This window comes from Electrona antarctica (genome assembly GCF_951216825.1).
Source record: "Electrona antarctica genome assembly, chromosome: 7".
NCBI lineage: Eukaryota > Metazoa > Chordata > Actinopteri > Myctophiformes > Myctophidae > Electrona > Electrona antarctica.
The window spans coordinates 31,723,611-31,739,002 of record NC_136812.1 but is presented as its reverse complement, the minus strand read 5'-3'; the positions used below and the strand labels follow the sequence as shown (position 1 = coordinate 31,739,002).

The 15,392-nt window shown below is 46.2% G+C and overlaps 1 protein-coding gene across 2 annotated transcripts in view; it reads right to left on the bottom strand.

Annotated features, from left to right (window-relative positions):
• LOC306925788 (1-phosphatidylinositol 4,5-bisphosphate phosphodiesterase gamma-1-like) overlaps positions 1 to 15,160 on the bottom strand; it is a 34,711-nt gene extending 19,551 nt beyond the window's left edge. For both annotated transcript variants that reach the window (XM_079504862.1, XM_079504861.1), the window contains exons 1-5: positions 13,808 to 15,160; positions 5,295 to 5,444; positions 3,775 to 3,868; positions 2,694 to 2,741; positions 563 to 647 (exon numbers count right to left, since the gene is read on the bottom strand). In XM_079504862.1, coding sequence (XP_079360988.1) covers positions 563 to 647; positions 2,694 to 2,741; positions 3,775 to 3,868; positions 5,295 to 5,444; positions 13,808 to 14,081 — 651 coding nt within the window. In that variant the 5' untranslated portion in view covers positions 14,082 to 15,160. The remainder of the gene's footprint in view (positions 1 to 562; positions 648 to 2,693; positions 2,742 to 3,774; positions 3,869 to 5,294; positions 5,445 to 13,807) is intronic.
• Between the last annotated feature and the right edge of the window lie 232 nt (positions 15,161 to 15,392).

The window sequence follows — 15,392 nt, the reverse complement described above, 5'->3', positions numbered from 1 at the left end:
TGAACTGAATAGTGTAGCTTTGTCTAAATTGGAGGTAATCAGAGTTAGATTTACCGTAAAGTGTGTTGCATCAGAATGATCAAAGTTATGTTTTGGACCGATGGATGGACCGATGTAACATTTCTGGCCAATACCGATAACCGATGTCAACATTGCTGTTATGGTTAAAACCGATATTTACCAATGTCGAATATCTGTATAAAAACAAGTTCAAATGTTGTCCTTTCTGAAAAAGGCATACAGTAGCCTATAAACACTGAATTTCAAAAAAGCATTGCCTCTTTATTCCAAAACTACAGATGCACCATTATTGAAATGTTGGCCCATATCCCAACAAAAAACATCATGCATGTAGTATTCCAACCTGTTGACTCTTTTGAAAGCTTCCCCAGAAAACACAGATTGAATCTGCAGCCTTCACCATCACAAAGGCTTTTCCAGCTTCAAACATAATTATTATAAAATAAAATATCAGATAAAACCAATATTATATTTTGATATTGGTTCGATACCGATATTGCATTTGAAGGCCAACATATCTGATGTGTTGTTTTGCTCCCACCTGAAGTTTGTCTTTGAGAAAGCGTGTGTTGGGGACTCTGTAGTTGACCTGAGGAAGAAGAGCTTTCACGTCCTTCACTGTGATGCTGGAGTAGAGACAGAGAGAAAGAGACAGAGAAACAGACAGTGAGGAGAGAACAGAGCAATAGGGGAAGCACTTTAGAGGTACATGAGAACAATCTACTTAATTAACTGGAACAGTGGTTCCCAACCTGTGGATCAGATTAGGTAACCCCCCCCCCCCCCCCCCCCTCTGTGTCTGTCTCTTGGTTTAAGAACAAATGTGGTTCTAGCGTGGAAGCTGTTTTCATGTCTCCTCTTCACCAGGAGATGGCGCTGCGTGGCTAGAGGAAGTACGATTCGGCTTCTACTGTTCCAAAGTGAGCAGGGAGAGGAAAGAAACCCTTCTGTGAGGCATTCATTGTTTGGGCTCTACAAGGATGGCTGGAGAGCAGGGGGCGGGTGAGGGTGGTGGGGTGTATCTCCTTTACTGTAGGGGAGAGCAGGGGGCGGGTGAGGGTGGTGGGGTGTATCTCCTTTACTGTAGGGGAGAGCAGGGGGCGGGTGAGGGTGGTGGGGTGTATCTCCTTTACTGTAGGGGAGAGCAGGGGGCGGGTGAGGGTGGTGGGGTGTATCTCCTTTACTGTAGGGGAGAGCAGGGGGCGGGTGAGGGTGGTGGGGTGTATCTCCTTTACTGTAGGCTGGAGAGCAGGGGGCGGGTGAGGGTGGTGGGGTGTATCTCCTTTACTGTAGGTATAAAGCTGAGTACATTGATCCTCAGCTCCTCTCTAGACTAGTGGTTCTCAAACGTTTTTTAAAATCAAGGACCACCAGGCTGGTATGCAACTATGCATTATAGGCCACGGACCCTCATAACTCTGAGCGTGAACAAATTATATCATTTGTACAAATCGTTTGTATACGCTCAAGAGTTACAGATTGATAAGGGCCCATTTGGCTCTTGACTATAAATCAATGTTGTTTACTACCTCAGTAAAGATGAGTGGTGGACAAGGCATCCTTCTTTGAAAACCCATCGATATAAAATGTTTCAACAGAGCATGGTATCTCTCTCTCTCTCTCTCTCTCTCTCTCATATCTTTGGTTTCTTCCGTTGCTCCATTTTCCTCCAGGGATTGTTCACGCACAACCCTGATGTCTTTACCTCCGTCTCCCTCTTTCTAGGGTAAACGAATGCCACATGGACAATCACTTTGCTGATTAACAAAACACACACACACACGCACACGCACATGCACGCACACACGCACACACAGAGAGGAAAGCAGCAGAGAAAAGCAGATGCAGAGAAACCCAGGAGGTGGACGGATGTTGCAAGTCAACTTTCTGTGACAGAGATGAACTCCACCTGTGCCGTTATGTGTAGGGAAGCGGAGGCTGTTCCATGAGCATTCCTGGTCTATCTCTCGTCTCATCTCTGGCACGCCCGCGACCCCCACCCTCACAGGTACCTCCCTCCTTCTGTCCAGCCCTCATTTCTGCGTTCAGATTTTTTAGCTACTGTTATTATTTCCGCACAGACAGGAAGTTGCCCTCTCCCAATCACACCGCATCACTTCCTGGTCCCTTATCAGGCGGTGGCAGGCTGTTTGCGCTGCTGGAGCCGCTTCCACCCAGACCACTACTCTGGGCGTGTCATCACAAGCCAAACATTCGGCGAGAAGAGGCAAACGTTTGGCGAAAATAGCAGATCAACTTAGTGCGTTGAGAGCTCGTAGATTGTCAGGTTTTCGGGAGGTTTGGTGTTGAGGGATAAAAGGAGGGGACCTAATATAGAGCTCTGTGGGACCCCAGTCAACAAAGTACTTTATAAGAGAGAGGTGCTGAAAGAGCTGAAAGAGAAATAATAAGAGAGAGAGATTGTGTGTGTGCGTGTGTGTGTGTGTGTGTGTGCGTGTGTGTGTGTGTGTGTGTGTGTGTGTAGGGTGCAGAGTCGGGGTCAGAGCAGGTCTCTGGGAGGGGTCAGATGCAGTCTTTGATGACATCTGGATTGGGTTCCACCTTGCATTCCACCTGCTGCTATGACCCCGGACGCTGAACCTCCATCTTGGGCTGTTGTAAAAAGGCACAATCGGGTGATGACGGGCATCTTGACGAGTTAAGTTACCCACCTGCCCTCGTGGTTCCTGTCCATGACTTCAAACTGCTTCCTTAGCCATCTACAGAAGGCAGGAGGGAGAGGAAGGAAACAGAGGGGGGGGGGGGGGAGAGAGAGAGAGAGATAGAGAGGGGGGGGAGAGAGAGGGAGAGAGAGAAACACAAAGAATGAAAGAAGAGTTTGGTGTAAGGTGGAAAAGACGTGTCACGGTGTGTTGTAGCACAAAGGCTTCATTCAATAGCAACAGTCTACAAGGGACAGTGTTGACAGAGCACTGCTTTCAAATCGGTGCAGTGTTTGTGAAAGTGTGCCGGAAAAACGCCCCTGAGTTTACACTCATAAACAGACACATTTGGTTTTGTATCCTATTAAAAGGTTTATAAACAGCAATCCCTCATATTGTACCGAAAACAAAACTCAACTTTTTTTCTTTCTCTCCTACGCATCCTCGCAGTCACAGCTTCTCTCTATTTTGTCCTCTGTACACTGCCTCCACACACCACTCTATGTCGAGTAAATATTTCTGTCCCAAAACAAATATTTGTCTTTGCTTCCTACCACCAAGTCTTACCCCACTTTTAACTTGCTACTCTTCTCAAGCTGTGTGGGTATCGACTTTTCACTCATTGAGGCCGTGTCAAGTCAAGTATTATATAAGCAAGTTCCTCTCAAACAAACAATTCATTTGTGTGATATTGTATGTGTTATTTGAATTATGAAATGGGTTATGAGCTCAGTGTGGTAAATCTAATCGGTGGACATCATTTAGCCATTTATTTGTCACATAAATATATACCAGCTCTGAAACCATGGGGGAAATGGATGATTGCAGTGAACTACATTCATTCTCATATCATTGTGAGGACATTTACCAGATGGAAAAAGAGATAAAACAGTCTCTCTCTTGCGCACGCACACACACACACACACACACACACACACACACACACACACACACACACACACACACACACACACACACACACACACACACACACACACACACACACACACACACACACACACACACACACACACACACACACACACACACACACACACACACACACACACACACACACACACACACACACCTGTCTATCTGCTGTGGTGCTGGGGCTCTCTGTGTGTCCATCATCAGCCAGTTGAGACCGGTAATCCACATGTTCACCTCCTCTTCACTGAACGCTAGTAGGGAAAGTAAACCATAAGCAATAATCGTTTAAAACCTCAGGGTGACACCAGTGGCACTGAAGCTTACTCGGCCTCCCTCTTGAGCCTCACATCCAAGCCACAGTTATAGCATGCACTCACTGCTAGTACTCACTGCTAAACTAGCATGCTGCACTGTTAGGACCAAATTGACAACTGAGATTATGTTGCTGAATGCTGTAATCATGATTATTGATGATGATGATAACATTGTACTTCTCTGTGTCATATATTTGGTCAAATAATATGTCATTATCTCTGCTGGTCAAGATATTACGTTGTTTTCACCCCTGTGTGTCCGTCTGTCTCTGTGTCTGTCTGTGTGTTCTGGATTAATCTCACAAGCCACTAAACTAAGCTGTGCGGGTGGTTTCCTCGACCTCAGGTTTAGAATTCCCTGCTTATTTTTTCCAACACCAGTTTTACAATTCAGACATACATAGTGACCAATGCTACACACAAAAACACAGACACAGCGAGTAGCGACCATGGTATGACATGCTTAGGTACATTGTGACATCTGACATGTGCCACATGCGTCACATGCGTGTGCATGTGGCTCGCAAAACACAGATACACAGAGAGACAGAGACACTGCACAGTAGACATGCCTTCAGTTAAAGCTAGGGTGATTACTGGTTACATTTTGCATTTTGAAGGACAGCACCGAAGAAAGATATACAGTAATATGCACGTGTACATGAGCTGATGTTCACTTTTTTCCACTCTCTCTTTTCATTTTTTAGATCTTTCTACAGTTTCATAAGTTTTACTCTTATTATGTACCTGTACACAAGATGTAACAACAATAAAGCACAACCTTGAAGTTGGAACATTTGTCCTGCATGAACAGAACAATGTCCTACATTTCTATTAGAGAGAGAGAACACAAAACCATCTAAACATAGGCCAAATATAAGTACAGCTGCACCATGCCAGGAGTATTACACTTCTGTAGCCTATTAAAAGAAGATAGATACTGCCGGACTCTGCCCATTCCAACAAGAAATACAAGTTCAAGCACAGTATCAATTAAGAACATACAGTTCATGTGTTTAAAAAGCAACAGCAGGTGGATATCTGCGCTCCACAGAGCACACTTTTGTACTGGTCTCTATGATTGTATTGCTCCCCTGTGAGCCTTATGGATGGAGACATCCAAAAACATATAGATTGTCTATTTTCAATATTTTCTTAACTAAGAAAATTGGGATGCCAGCTGGTGGTAAACTGCTGCATACTTTCAAGTTGATTTATAGTAATGTATTTAAAAGAAAAATCACAAGCAAAAGTTCAATCCCCCAAATACATTATTGCAATGAAATAGATTTATAAATAAATCAAGATAAGCTCAAACACAGTTGCACCCCTTGAGGATTTCACAGTGTGTGCACATACTGACCAGCCACACTGAGGGTCTTGAGGCGAAATTCCAGTCCGTACAGCACAATGAAGCAGAGGGTGGAGTCCAGTTTACGAGCCTCCTCCGGATAACGCTCAAAATCCCGGGAGCCTTTTCCCAACCGCAGCTCCCTGATCTCCCGTATGTCAACTGGAAGAGGAGGAGGGGAAGGAGGGATAGGGTTGCATGAGTACAAAATATGCACGGCATAAATCTGCCTTTAGCATGGTGTACATGCATAGTATAGCCCTGCAGAAACCTCACTGCCAAGGAGGAACTGTGCACGTATGTGCACACACGCACGCACACATAAACATATCAGCTGTCAGCCGCAAGACGCTCAGGACAACGGGCCGAAGGTCTCTCTGGCAGAATTCTTCAGCTGCAGCCTTCACTGCCACACACACACACACACACACACACACACACACACACACACAGTCTTAATAGAGACCGGCCATGTCGGGTTAACAGACCACAGAGTATGATGTAAACTCTGGACTCGTGCAGACGAGTGTCACCACACAGCTGACACACCCGCAAAGAAAACCTATTCCTATTGACTTGCTTAGCAGATACACGGAAATGTTATACACACACAGAGAGAGAGAGAGAGAGAGAGAGATTTTCTGGCGTGAATAAACTAAACACAGGCCTACCAGGGCCCACACACTTGAACTGAAATGAATTTCACATTTCTCATCTTTCCTTCCAATTCACTTCCAAAGATGTTACAATTTGATGAGAAGCAAAGCAGAGAGAGAGAGAGAGAGAGAGAGAGAGAGAGAGTGAGAGAGAGAGAGAGAGAGAGAGAGAGAGAAAGAGAATCTTTAAAACGTAACTTTAAGAATAAAAGGTACTGTTTTGACATTTTAATCTTAACAGATTATCTTCTCTATAATCTCAAAGACCAAACAGCGAGAAAATGCAATATTCATATTAAGGTTGTATTTGTAGTTTCACTCATAAGTGAAAATGAATGCAATGAAATAGTGTGACATGCTCTGTAGACTCTGAACTAGTCATAATAAACAAGGTATAAGGTATAATAAGGTATTATAAAGTAAAAGTGGTAATAACATAATAAACATATACAGAATAAAGTGGAGAATAATTTAGCAAACACGGATATTCAGAATATACAGTACATGCAACAGCAAAGATATATACATACGTTAATACAAGGTCAACTTTGTTCATGTGTCATGAAGGTCTTTACAGATGGAAGATATTTGACCTGGCTTTTGGCGATTGCTCAGGGCTCCGATAGCCTGAAGGTAAAACATATATTTCTGTGTCTCTCTTTAGTGTAGTGCAGTGCAGTGTAGTGTAGTTGTGACAATTAGAGTTCTCATCGGGCTTCGGTCTCCTCTTTCGACCACGTCTATCCACAGTAGCGGGACATCTTTGCGCTGTGTAAAATATGCCTTCTCCGTCTCCAACTGTGTTTAGCTCCTCACCCGCCACATTGTTTGCTTCATTTCCTTTATTTGCTGCAGATTGCATTCCCACCTGCACCGAATCGTAATCAAGTGCGAATGGAAGCGAAGCGAAACCCCCGTTTTTGGTCGGAGTAGAATACGGTTCTTTGATGCACATTAGGATTCGAATGAGGCTTCACACCTGCCAAACGAAGTGCACTTTCCGACAATGTGCAGCAGGATTCGTTTTAATCGCAGTAAAGCTTTCTGGTGTGAAGGTCACCTTAGTGTAGTGTAGTCGTGTACACTACTGTTGTCAGTGTAGTGTATAGTGTAGTGAAGGGGTTCTCAAGTTATCTCAACCTTTTCAGGAAGTGACACCCCAAAATAATCATATTTGAACTGGGGAGTCGGGACCCCCCAAAACCAAAATAATCATATTTGAAATGGTGACCCCCCCAAAATAATCATATTTGAACTGGGGTCCCAGTTGAGACATTACATTTTGTTTGACTCGGTTCCACAGATAATTATTGTCTCCACCAGGCCGAAGGCATGGGGAGAGAGTATGTTTTGCACTCCGTCCGTCCGTCCGTGTGTCCGTGTGTGTGTGTGTCCGTCCGTCCATCCGTCCGTCCTGTGAACAGCTAATCTCCGGCACCGTTAACCCGGTCGATGTCAAATTCTGCACACACACTCCCTGGATGCCAACGATGAACCTCTGCCCCAGAATTTCCAGAACGGCCTGTTATAGCGCCACCAGGAGGCTGCTTGGTGCAAAACAAGTTTTTGGACAGTACACCTACAGATTTTGTCCAAACATCACGCAAATTGGTACACAGTCTCTCTAGAGCCATTCAACGAAACGTGTCTTTCAGATTTCTCAGTGCTCAGTTTCAAACAAAATGCTGCAAATCATGAACACATCGTGTGATTTCCGTGAAATTGTGCACGCACATTCCCACTAGGCCGAGGAAGAAATGCCACATGAACATTTTCAACTCAGCCTCATGGTGGCGCTATAACTCGCCGAAAAGTGTTTTTACCTCCAACTGCACGGATCTGTGGATAACTTTGTATGCCAACTCCCTAGATGCCAAGGAAAAACCTTTGCCTGGAATTTTTCACATCTGCTCTTTATAGCGCCACCAGGAGGCCGACATATGTAAAACACATTTTCTAATATTACTCGTTCAGATTTTATCCAAATTTCATGCAAATCGGTACACATGCTCTCCATAGTCATGTGATCAAGACACGTTTGTTTGATTTCTCATAATCCACCTTCATTGCCTACGATTGGCTTCTAAACCTTTCAGGAGTAGCCCGCTTTGTACCCGTTTTGTACAAATTGCCACAACTACTCAACGCAGCGTACGATTGCGGTGAAACTGTGCATGCATATTCCCACTAGGCTGAGGAAGAAATGCCACTTGACAATTTTCAAATCAGCCTCATGGTGGCGCTACAACAGGCCAAGCCGCGTCTCACACACACACACACACACACACACACACACACACACACACACACACACACACACACACACACACACACACACACACACACACACACACACACACACACACACACACACACACACACACACACACACACACGTTTATATTGCTCCTAAACATTTTGCCAAACATCACACACACACACTCCTATCCTCCTGGTGGAGACCTGTGCCCAGAAGGGCACTTTTTCTAGTTGTGAATATAGCCGAAGCTGTGAGCTTGTAGATCCGCTATTTTGAAAATGTTTGCCTCTATTATTTCAGAATTTGGCTAATGTTTCACAGTTTGATTACTTCTGATGCAGTAATGGTCTTTTTTTTAGGGGTCTTAAAGGGCCTTAAATTGTCATCTAGGGAACCCCCCCCCAAAATCATGTGGGGACCCCCGCCCTGGGGGTCCCGACCACTGGTGTAGTGTAGTGTAGTGTAGTGTAGTGTAGTGTAGTGTAGTGTAGTGTAGTGTAGTGTAGTGTAGTGTAGTGTAGTGTAGTGTAGTGTAGTGTAGTGCAATGTACTGTAGAGAACAATACCCTACCCATGCCTCTCCACTTTTCTGTATCTGGCTCAAGTTAGCCATCCTCTGGAGCTAAAGTTAGCCATCCTCAGCAGGTTATATATGAGATTGTATCAAACAGTGGACAGGCAGTTAACGAGAAATCTGGTTTATATATTGGCCTGAAGTGTGCCGAGATGACAGGGGGCAGTTTTGGCACAGGATTAATAGAGAACCAGATTATCCTCAGATGGAGATGTGTCTGCCGTAGCCCTTTTCTTTTTACTGCGAGTCGGCACACACACACACACACACACACACACACACACACACACACACACACGAGATGAGATGCAAACCTCACAAAGCACACAGTGAGACACCCAGCACAGAGTTTGGCCCAGACTGAGTGCAACCGCCTGGTCTCCGTTTGATGTCGACGTAGAGCCAAAGGGAATTTTCATTCAAAGATCATGTTTTGTTCTCTTGAAAGGTACTGGATAGAAATCCCTTTGTGCAGGACTTAGAAATTAAACGCTTGGAAGAGTAAACAACACAAACACATGCTCCCGGTGGATAAGCCACAAGCTATAAACTTGACACGACATCCTCCTAAAGTTGAACACAAATACCCAACAAAAACAGTTCTGATTTGGTTTTTGCGTGTGTTTGTCTCACCCTTTATTGCTTCCTGTCATTTAGTCTGGAAGTGGGACAATAAAAAGTGAACAGGCATGCCCGCCAAAAGTCACGCTTCGCTCACGATAACCACCACCCCCACTCCTCTCTTTCCCCCCGTATGCTTGCGGGAGTGATACAACACACCACAAAGACACAACTAGAGAAAGGGGATAAGAGAGGACTAGAAAAAGTGAGTTGAGAGACGCACCCACACTCTAATCCATCTTTCTTTCATCCCGGTCTAGCTGAAAACAGATGATAAGTGATGAATACATGTCTAATGCAAACATGATTATTGATTTTCTTCTTAGACATTATTCTATCGCAACATTTTTTGGTTAACCAAGAAGCCAGTCTTGTGTAAAAGAATAAAATAAAAAATAAAATAAAAAACATTTAAAGCCCTACTTTATTATACTTCTTCACACAACGGTGTTGCGCAAACATAGTGAAAATAGCCAATAAAATAATGAAAATACCCAATCTACAAGCTCACAACGTGTTTCACTGCAAAGGTATTGTGACCTTGTATCTGCTGTCTGCCTGCTATTTGTATTTTTTTGTGTAAAATCATTAAATCAACCAAATTGATTAGATCGGTTAAGTCTTGCACCCCAACTCATCACAGGACACAGGCCAACACCATGCACGCAACTTCACCTATGCTTGTTATGACTCTGTTGTGGAATGCTGTGTTGTAGGCAGTACCTGCTCAGCGTATAGCATACTCCCATTATTAAGTGAATGCCAGTGAGGCAGCAACGCAGACCATTGTTTCTTTTCTTCCTCGACATCGGGCCGCGGCACGGCGCCAGGGTGGTGTTACGCGGTACAAATCACTGAATGTTCCTGTAGCCCAGCAGTGTGCGCACCGCTAACCTCAACCACCAAGCGTTGATAATTACAGTGTAGTTGTACTCACTTGAAAACAAACTGTTCTGCCGGTGACATCACGGCACACCAGATGGCTGGGATCCGTTTGCACATTTGATGTAATAAAGGGTAGAACAGCAATAAGAGAAATAGAGTCCCTAGTGTTGATGCTATAATGATATAATTACATATAGCCGCCCCCGCCCCAAACCTTTCCATCTCCTGTGATACCGCTACATTGCCTGTGACCATCTCAGCTTTTCTACCGTTAGCCTAGAAAAGAAACAATAAGTAAGGAAAAAAAAGACATACACGATGTAACAATGAGAATTCTCAAATCTTGATACAATAAGCATGGCTGTGTGGCAGTGGCTGTAGTCATTCAAAGCACTTTTTTTTTAAACAATCTTAATTCAGAAATATCAGATCTACAAGCTCACATGGCACGATCATACGATGAAGTATAACATAGGGGTCAAGAGGTTAAGAAAAAATATATTAACGCTAGCTGAGAAGTTGAAAATTGAGGCTAGTGAAGGGCAGGGATATGGATTTGTCGATAGCAGTTGAATATGATATCTATATCTACTAAAATGAGGTATGGATATAATGTACAAGCTTATGCAGAGTGCAGACATACACTGCCTTGTGTGCACAGCACACATGCTTGGTGTCCAATCCATGCCCCCATTGTTTCATTATTTGATTTTGTTCGCCCCTGCTCGAGACGCCGGAGCCTTTTGTTTTCCCGAGCTAGGTTCTTCAATCTGAGACAGGAAGTGGAACGCTCCCTGATAACCCTGAACTTCCTGTGCCTCGGGGGTTGATACCTTCACTGTTTGCCCAAGTGCTGCTCATCTCAGAGAACAACGCCAGCGGGGTGTGTGTGTGTGTGTGTGTGTGTGTGTGTGTGTGTGTGTGTGTGTGTGTGTGTGTGTAGACTACTGATGCATACCGGGATCAGCCAATGCACTGGTCTATCCACAAGGTTCCGGTGAAGAAAGTCTAAAGTAAACAGTAGGAAAAAAATTATACTAACAAAGAAAAAAAACAGCAAAAAGACAGCCGAAAACAAAGGAAGGAAAAGAAGGGGGAGGATGGAAGGTCTAAGAGGAAGGGTGTGTGTGTGTGTGTGTGTGTGTGTGTGTGTGTGTGTGTGTGTGTGTGTGTGTGTGTGTGTGTGTGTGTGTGTGTGTCCGTGTCCGATATGACTAAGTTGGTGGACAAAAACTCAACTCAAAACACAACACAACCTTGAAGCATTAAAGTGTACACAGAGAGACAATGACAGACAGAGCAGATGAGCGGCTGGTGGGGGAGAACAAGGGAGGAAGTGGCAGAGAATGTGGGAACGGGTGGGATTGGGAGCAGATACGTTTAATCGTCAATATTATCACATAGATTGGGAAGGAGACATGGGGGGTACAGATTGTGTAGTCTCTCTCTCTCTCTCTCTCTCTCTCTCTCTCTCTCTCTCTCTCTCTCTCTCTCTCTCTCTCTCTCTCTCTCTCTCTCTCTCTCTCTCTCTCTCTCTCTCTCTCTCTCTCTCTCTCTCTCTCTCTCTCTCTCTCTCTCTCTCTCTCTCTCTCTCTCTCTCTCTCTCTCTCTCTCTCTCTCTCTCTCTCTCTCTCTCTCTCTCTCTCTCTCTCTCTCTCTCTCTCTCTCTCTCTCTCTCTCTCTCTCTCTCTCTCTCTGGTTTGTGTGGTTTATGATCAGATAAATAATTGACTAGGCTCTTAAGCAAAAACATTGCCTAGATGTGTGGAGTGGCTATTACCCCCCCACCCCCACACACACACACACACACACTCACAGCTCTTACTGAGCGTGAGCGAGGGGGTGGAAGGGTGGGTGGCTTGCCTTAGAGAGAGAAAACAGACCAAGTGAAGGAATGGGATGAGCTGAGAAAACAAGTGTACATTTCAGTCTCAGGTGTCAAAGAAAATATTATATCCCACTCCAGCATCACATTCAGCTCCGGGGAAGGAAGGAAATGCATCACACACACTCACACACACACACACACACACACACACACACACACACACACACACACACACACACACACACACACACACACACACACACACACACACACACACACACACACACACACACACACACACAGTCACACACAGTCACACACACACAAACACACACACACACCTCTGAATATACTCATTTCATCAGTAAGGAGCCAAGACTGATGTATACTTGGTTGCATGTCGCACACCAAACTTATTTTTTTACAAGCTCACAGCATGTCACGCTGCAGTGCGTTGTGAGCTTGCAGATCGGCTATTTTCGGTGTGCGGCACCAGTGCTCAACAAAGTATAAATCACCCTTGAGGCGGTGATGTGCATCCCAAGCCACGGAGATGGAATAACATGTGGCAGACGGTAGGAAACCCTATCATGCCGTTCGTGAGTGCAGTGGATTTTTCACTGCATTAACAGCCATTGTAGCTACCAATCCCTCCCTCGGGCCACAAAATCCAGGGCCCACACAATAGCCTCCACGCCCCAGACAGACACACAGATCGACAGAACGCCACTGCTCCACCAAGACAATGTCAAACAGTACAGCCGCCCGCGGCTCCAGCTCCAAGTATCACACCACCGCCACTTGACTCCACTCCAGCCAGTCTTTTCAGGAGCCCAAAGCCACATTCGGCCAGTCTGTCGGTACATCGGGCTGACGGGAAACTGTGGCGGTGTGATAAGTCCACATGGATCATGGCCAGCATGCATGTATGCATGCTACACAGCAGAATCCAGAGAATTCGTTTAGGATTTTACTGTGCACCAGACCAGCATGGCTCAAAAAACCAGCTAAGGAGGCTGACACAGAGGAAGCAGAGGTCATGATCTGTCTGTCTGCTGCTGAGGAGACCTTGACAGGAGGGGGACATGGGTGGGAGGGAGGGGGGGGGGACTGCTGCTGGCTGCCTGCTGTACGGTAGCTTGGCCTTTGCCATGTGATAGATGCGACATCATGCTAAGTGTGCATACTGAATGCAGACACGCGAACAAGACAGACACGCAACGCAAACAAACAAGCCCACACGTACCGCGCACGCGTGCGCGCACGCACGTACACACACACACACACACACACACACACACACCTTCAGAGCACAGGCTGGTGTTATGTTAGGCCTAACACATAACACATGTATAACTCCTTGACAATAATTTTACTAAAGAAGGGGAGGAAAAAAAACCTTTGTGTTATATCAGTGTCCTAATGCAACCAATAACTATGACTAGAATGTCTATGACTGAAACTAAATCTAAATGTTGATTAAGGAGAGATGAGCTCAAAACCATGAGACCACAGCTGGCCGCTTAGCCCTTTGGCTCTGTGCGCCATGTGGGGGTGTGGGATGATGGGGCGCGGGTGCGCCATGTGGGGGTGTGGGATGATGGGGCGCGGGTGCGCCATGTGGGGGTGTGGGATGATGGGGTGCGGGTGCGCCATGTGGGGGTGTACTGTTGGGAAACATGTGATTTGTTTTATACTCACTCTCTCCCTCAATTTTGTCAGGGTTGCGGCTCCACACTATCTGTCGCGTATCCTGCCTTATCTGGAAGGTTCTTCTCTCAGGCCTCTGGGACTTCTTCTGGTAGAAGACGGTCATCACCGTGCCCATCTCCAGGCTGTGGAGGATGCGGGGTCCAGCCTCTGTCCAGTCCAGCATTCGGATGGCTGTGGCCAGGCCCCCCATGGCTCCGAGGCCATTTGTGGCCTCCTCAGCACAACCGTTGTTGAGGCTCACAGCAAACCTGGCAGCACACATCTTCACTGCATAGGGAATGCCTCACAGAATTGGTGTTTTGTTCAGGTGCTCAGGAAAGGATGGCGGTCATTTAACTGTTGAGCATTGGGCAACGTATGCACTGTGGGCAAGATTTATGCAACATCCCCAAGTCACTATTGGTGCCAAGTAATCTGATCATGACCTCAAATTATGCCACAGTGGCAAGCAGCCAGTTTGTGTGCCAGTAGTATAGTTAAAACCATGCAATTGCACAGTAAAATACATAAGTCAGCACTCAGCAGCCATAAAATGTAAAAGCTTAGGTTGTCTTGAGATGTGAATTCTTCTCCAGTCTTCTGGGGGAAGTGTATCCCCGTGTTATCCTTTCCAGATGCTTCTGGCAGCACACCAACGACGAGATCCACTTGGAGGGGGAGTTGGTCTTCTCATCACCGCTGAAAGGTTTCTACCCTTCTGCCCTGCTGGCCCTTGGTCATTCAGTCCATGACAACCAGCTGCTAGTCCAGTCTGGCCCAGGCCGATGTCTGCTGCTACACCACCACCAACCTCCTCAGCCTGGTGTAGACTACACTACACCACGGGACGAACACCCACCATATAAATCCCTCTGCTCTGTTCCCTCGCCGGGAGATGAAGTCAACGAAAGACAAGTGTTATGTAATAACGAGTCGGGGACGATTGTAACGGCGAAGGTGTGTGCAATGGAGCAGCTGTGATGTTATGGAAGTGTACCGACAGGCGCTCGCTGGCTTCGCGGTGAGCCCGGTCTGGTGGATGGGAGAGCCCGGAGCGGCGGAGCCCTGTGCGTTCCCACCGGTCGAACCATCCCGGTCTTGTAGGCTACGGTCTAGTACGGATACATTCCCAAGCACACGCCGCCGACAGGATGCATACAGCCCGTAGTAACAGCTCGGCGTGAGAACACCGGATTAATATGCCGCGTTCATCACCCAATATCTCAAGCCGCAAATCCTCGCCTGGGCTGCCAGCCTGCGCGTCCCCCTGCTCGAGCCTGAAGGTCCTGAGAGGAAACTAGGGCTAGCAGACCGGAAAAGCTTGAGCAGATCTCTCTCTCTCTCTCTGTGTCTCTCTCTCTGTGATCCTCCCCTCTCTCGCTGTAGGAATGATGCGTGGAGGAGGGAACTGCTGAGAACAGAGGAGCCTGATGAGGGATGGACGACGACGAGTAAATAGCGACCTCCACGGGCCTCGATGAGAGCTGCAGCCGGTAGTGGAAGTTGAAGTCCCCCCCCCCCGCCCCCAAACACACACACACACACACACACACACACACACACACACACACACACACACACACACACACACACA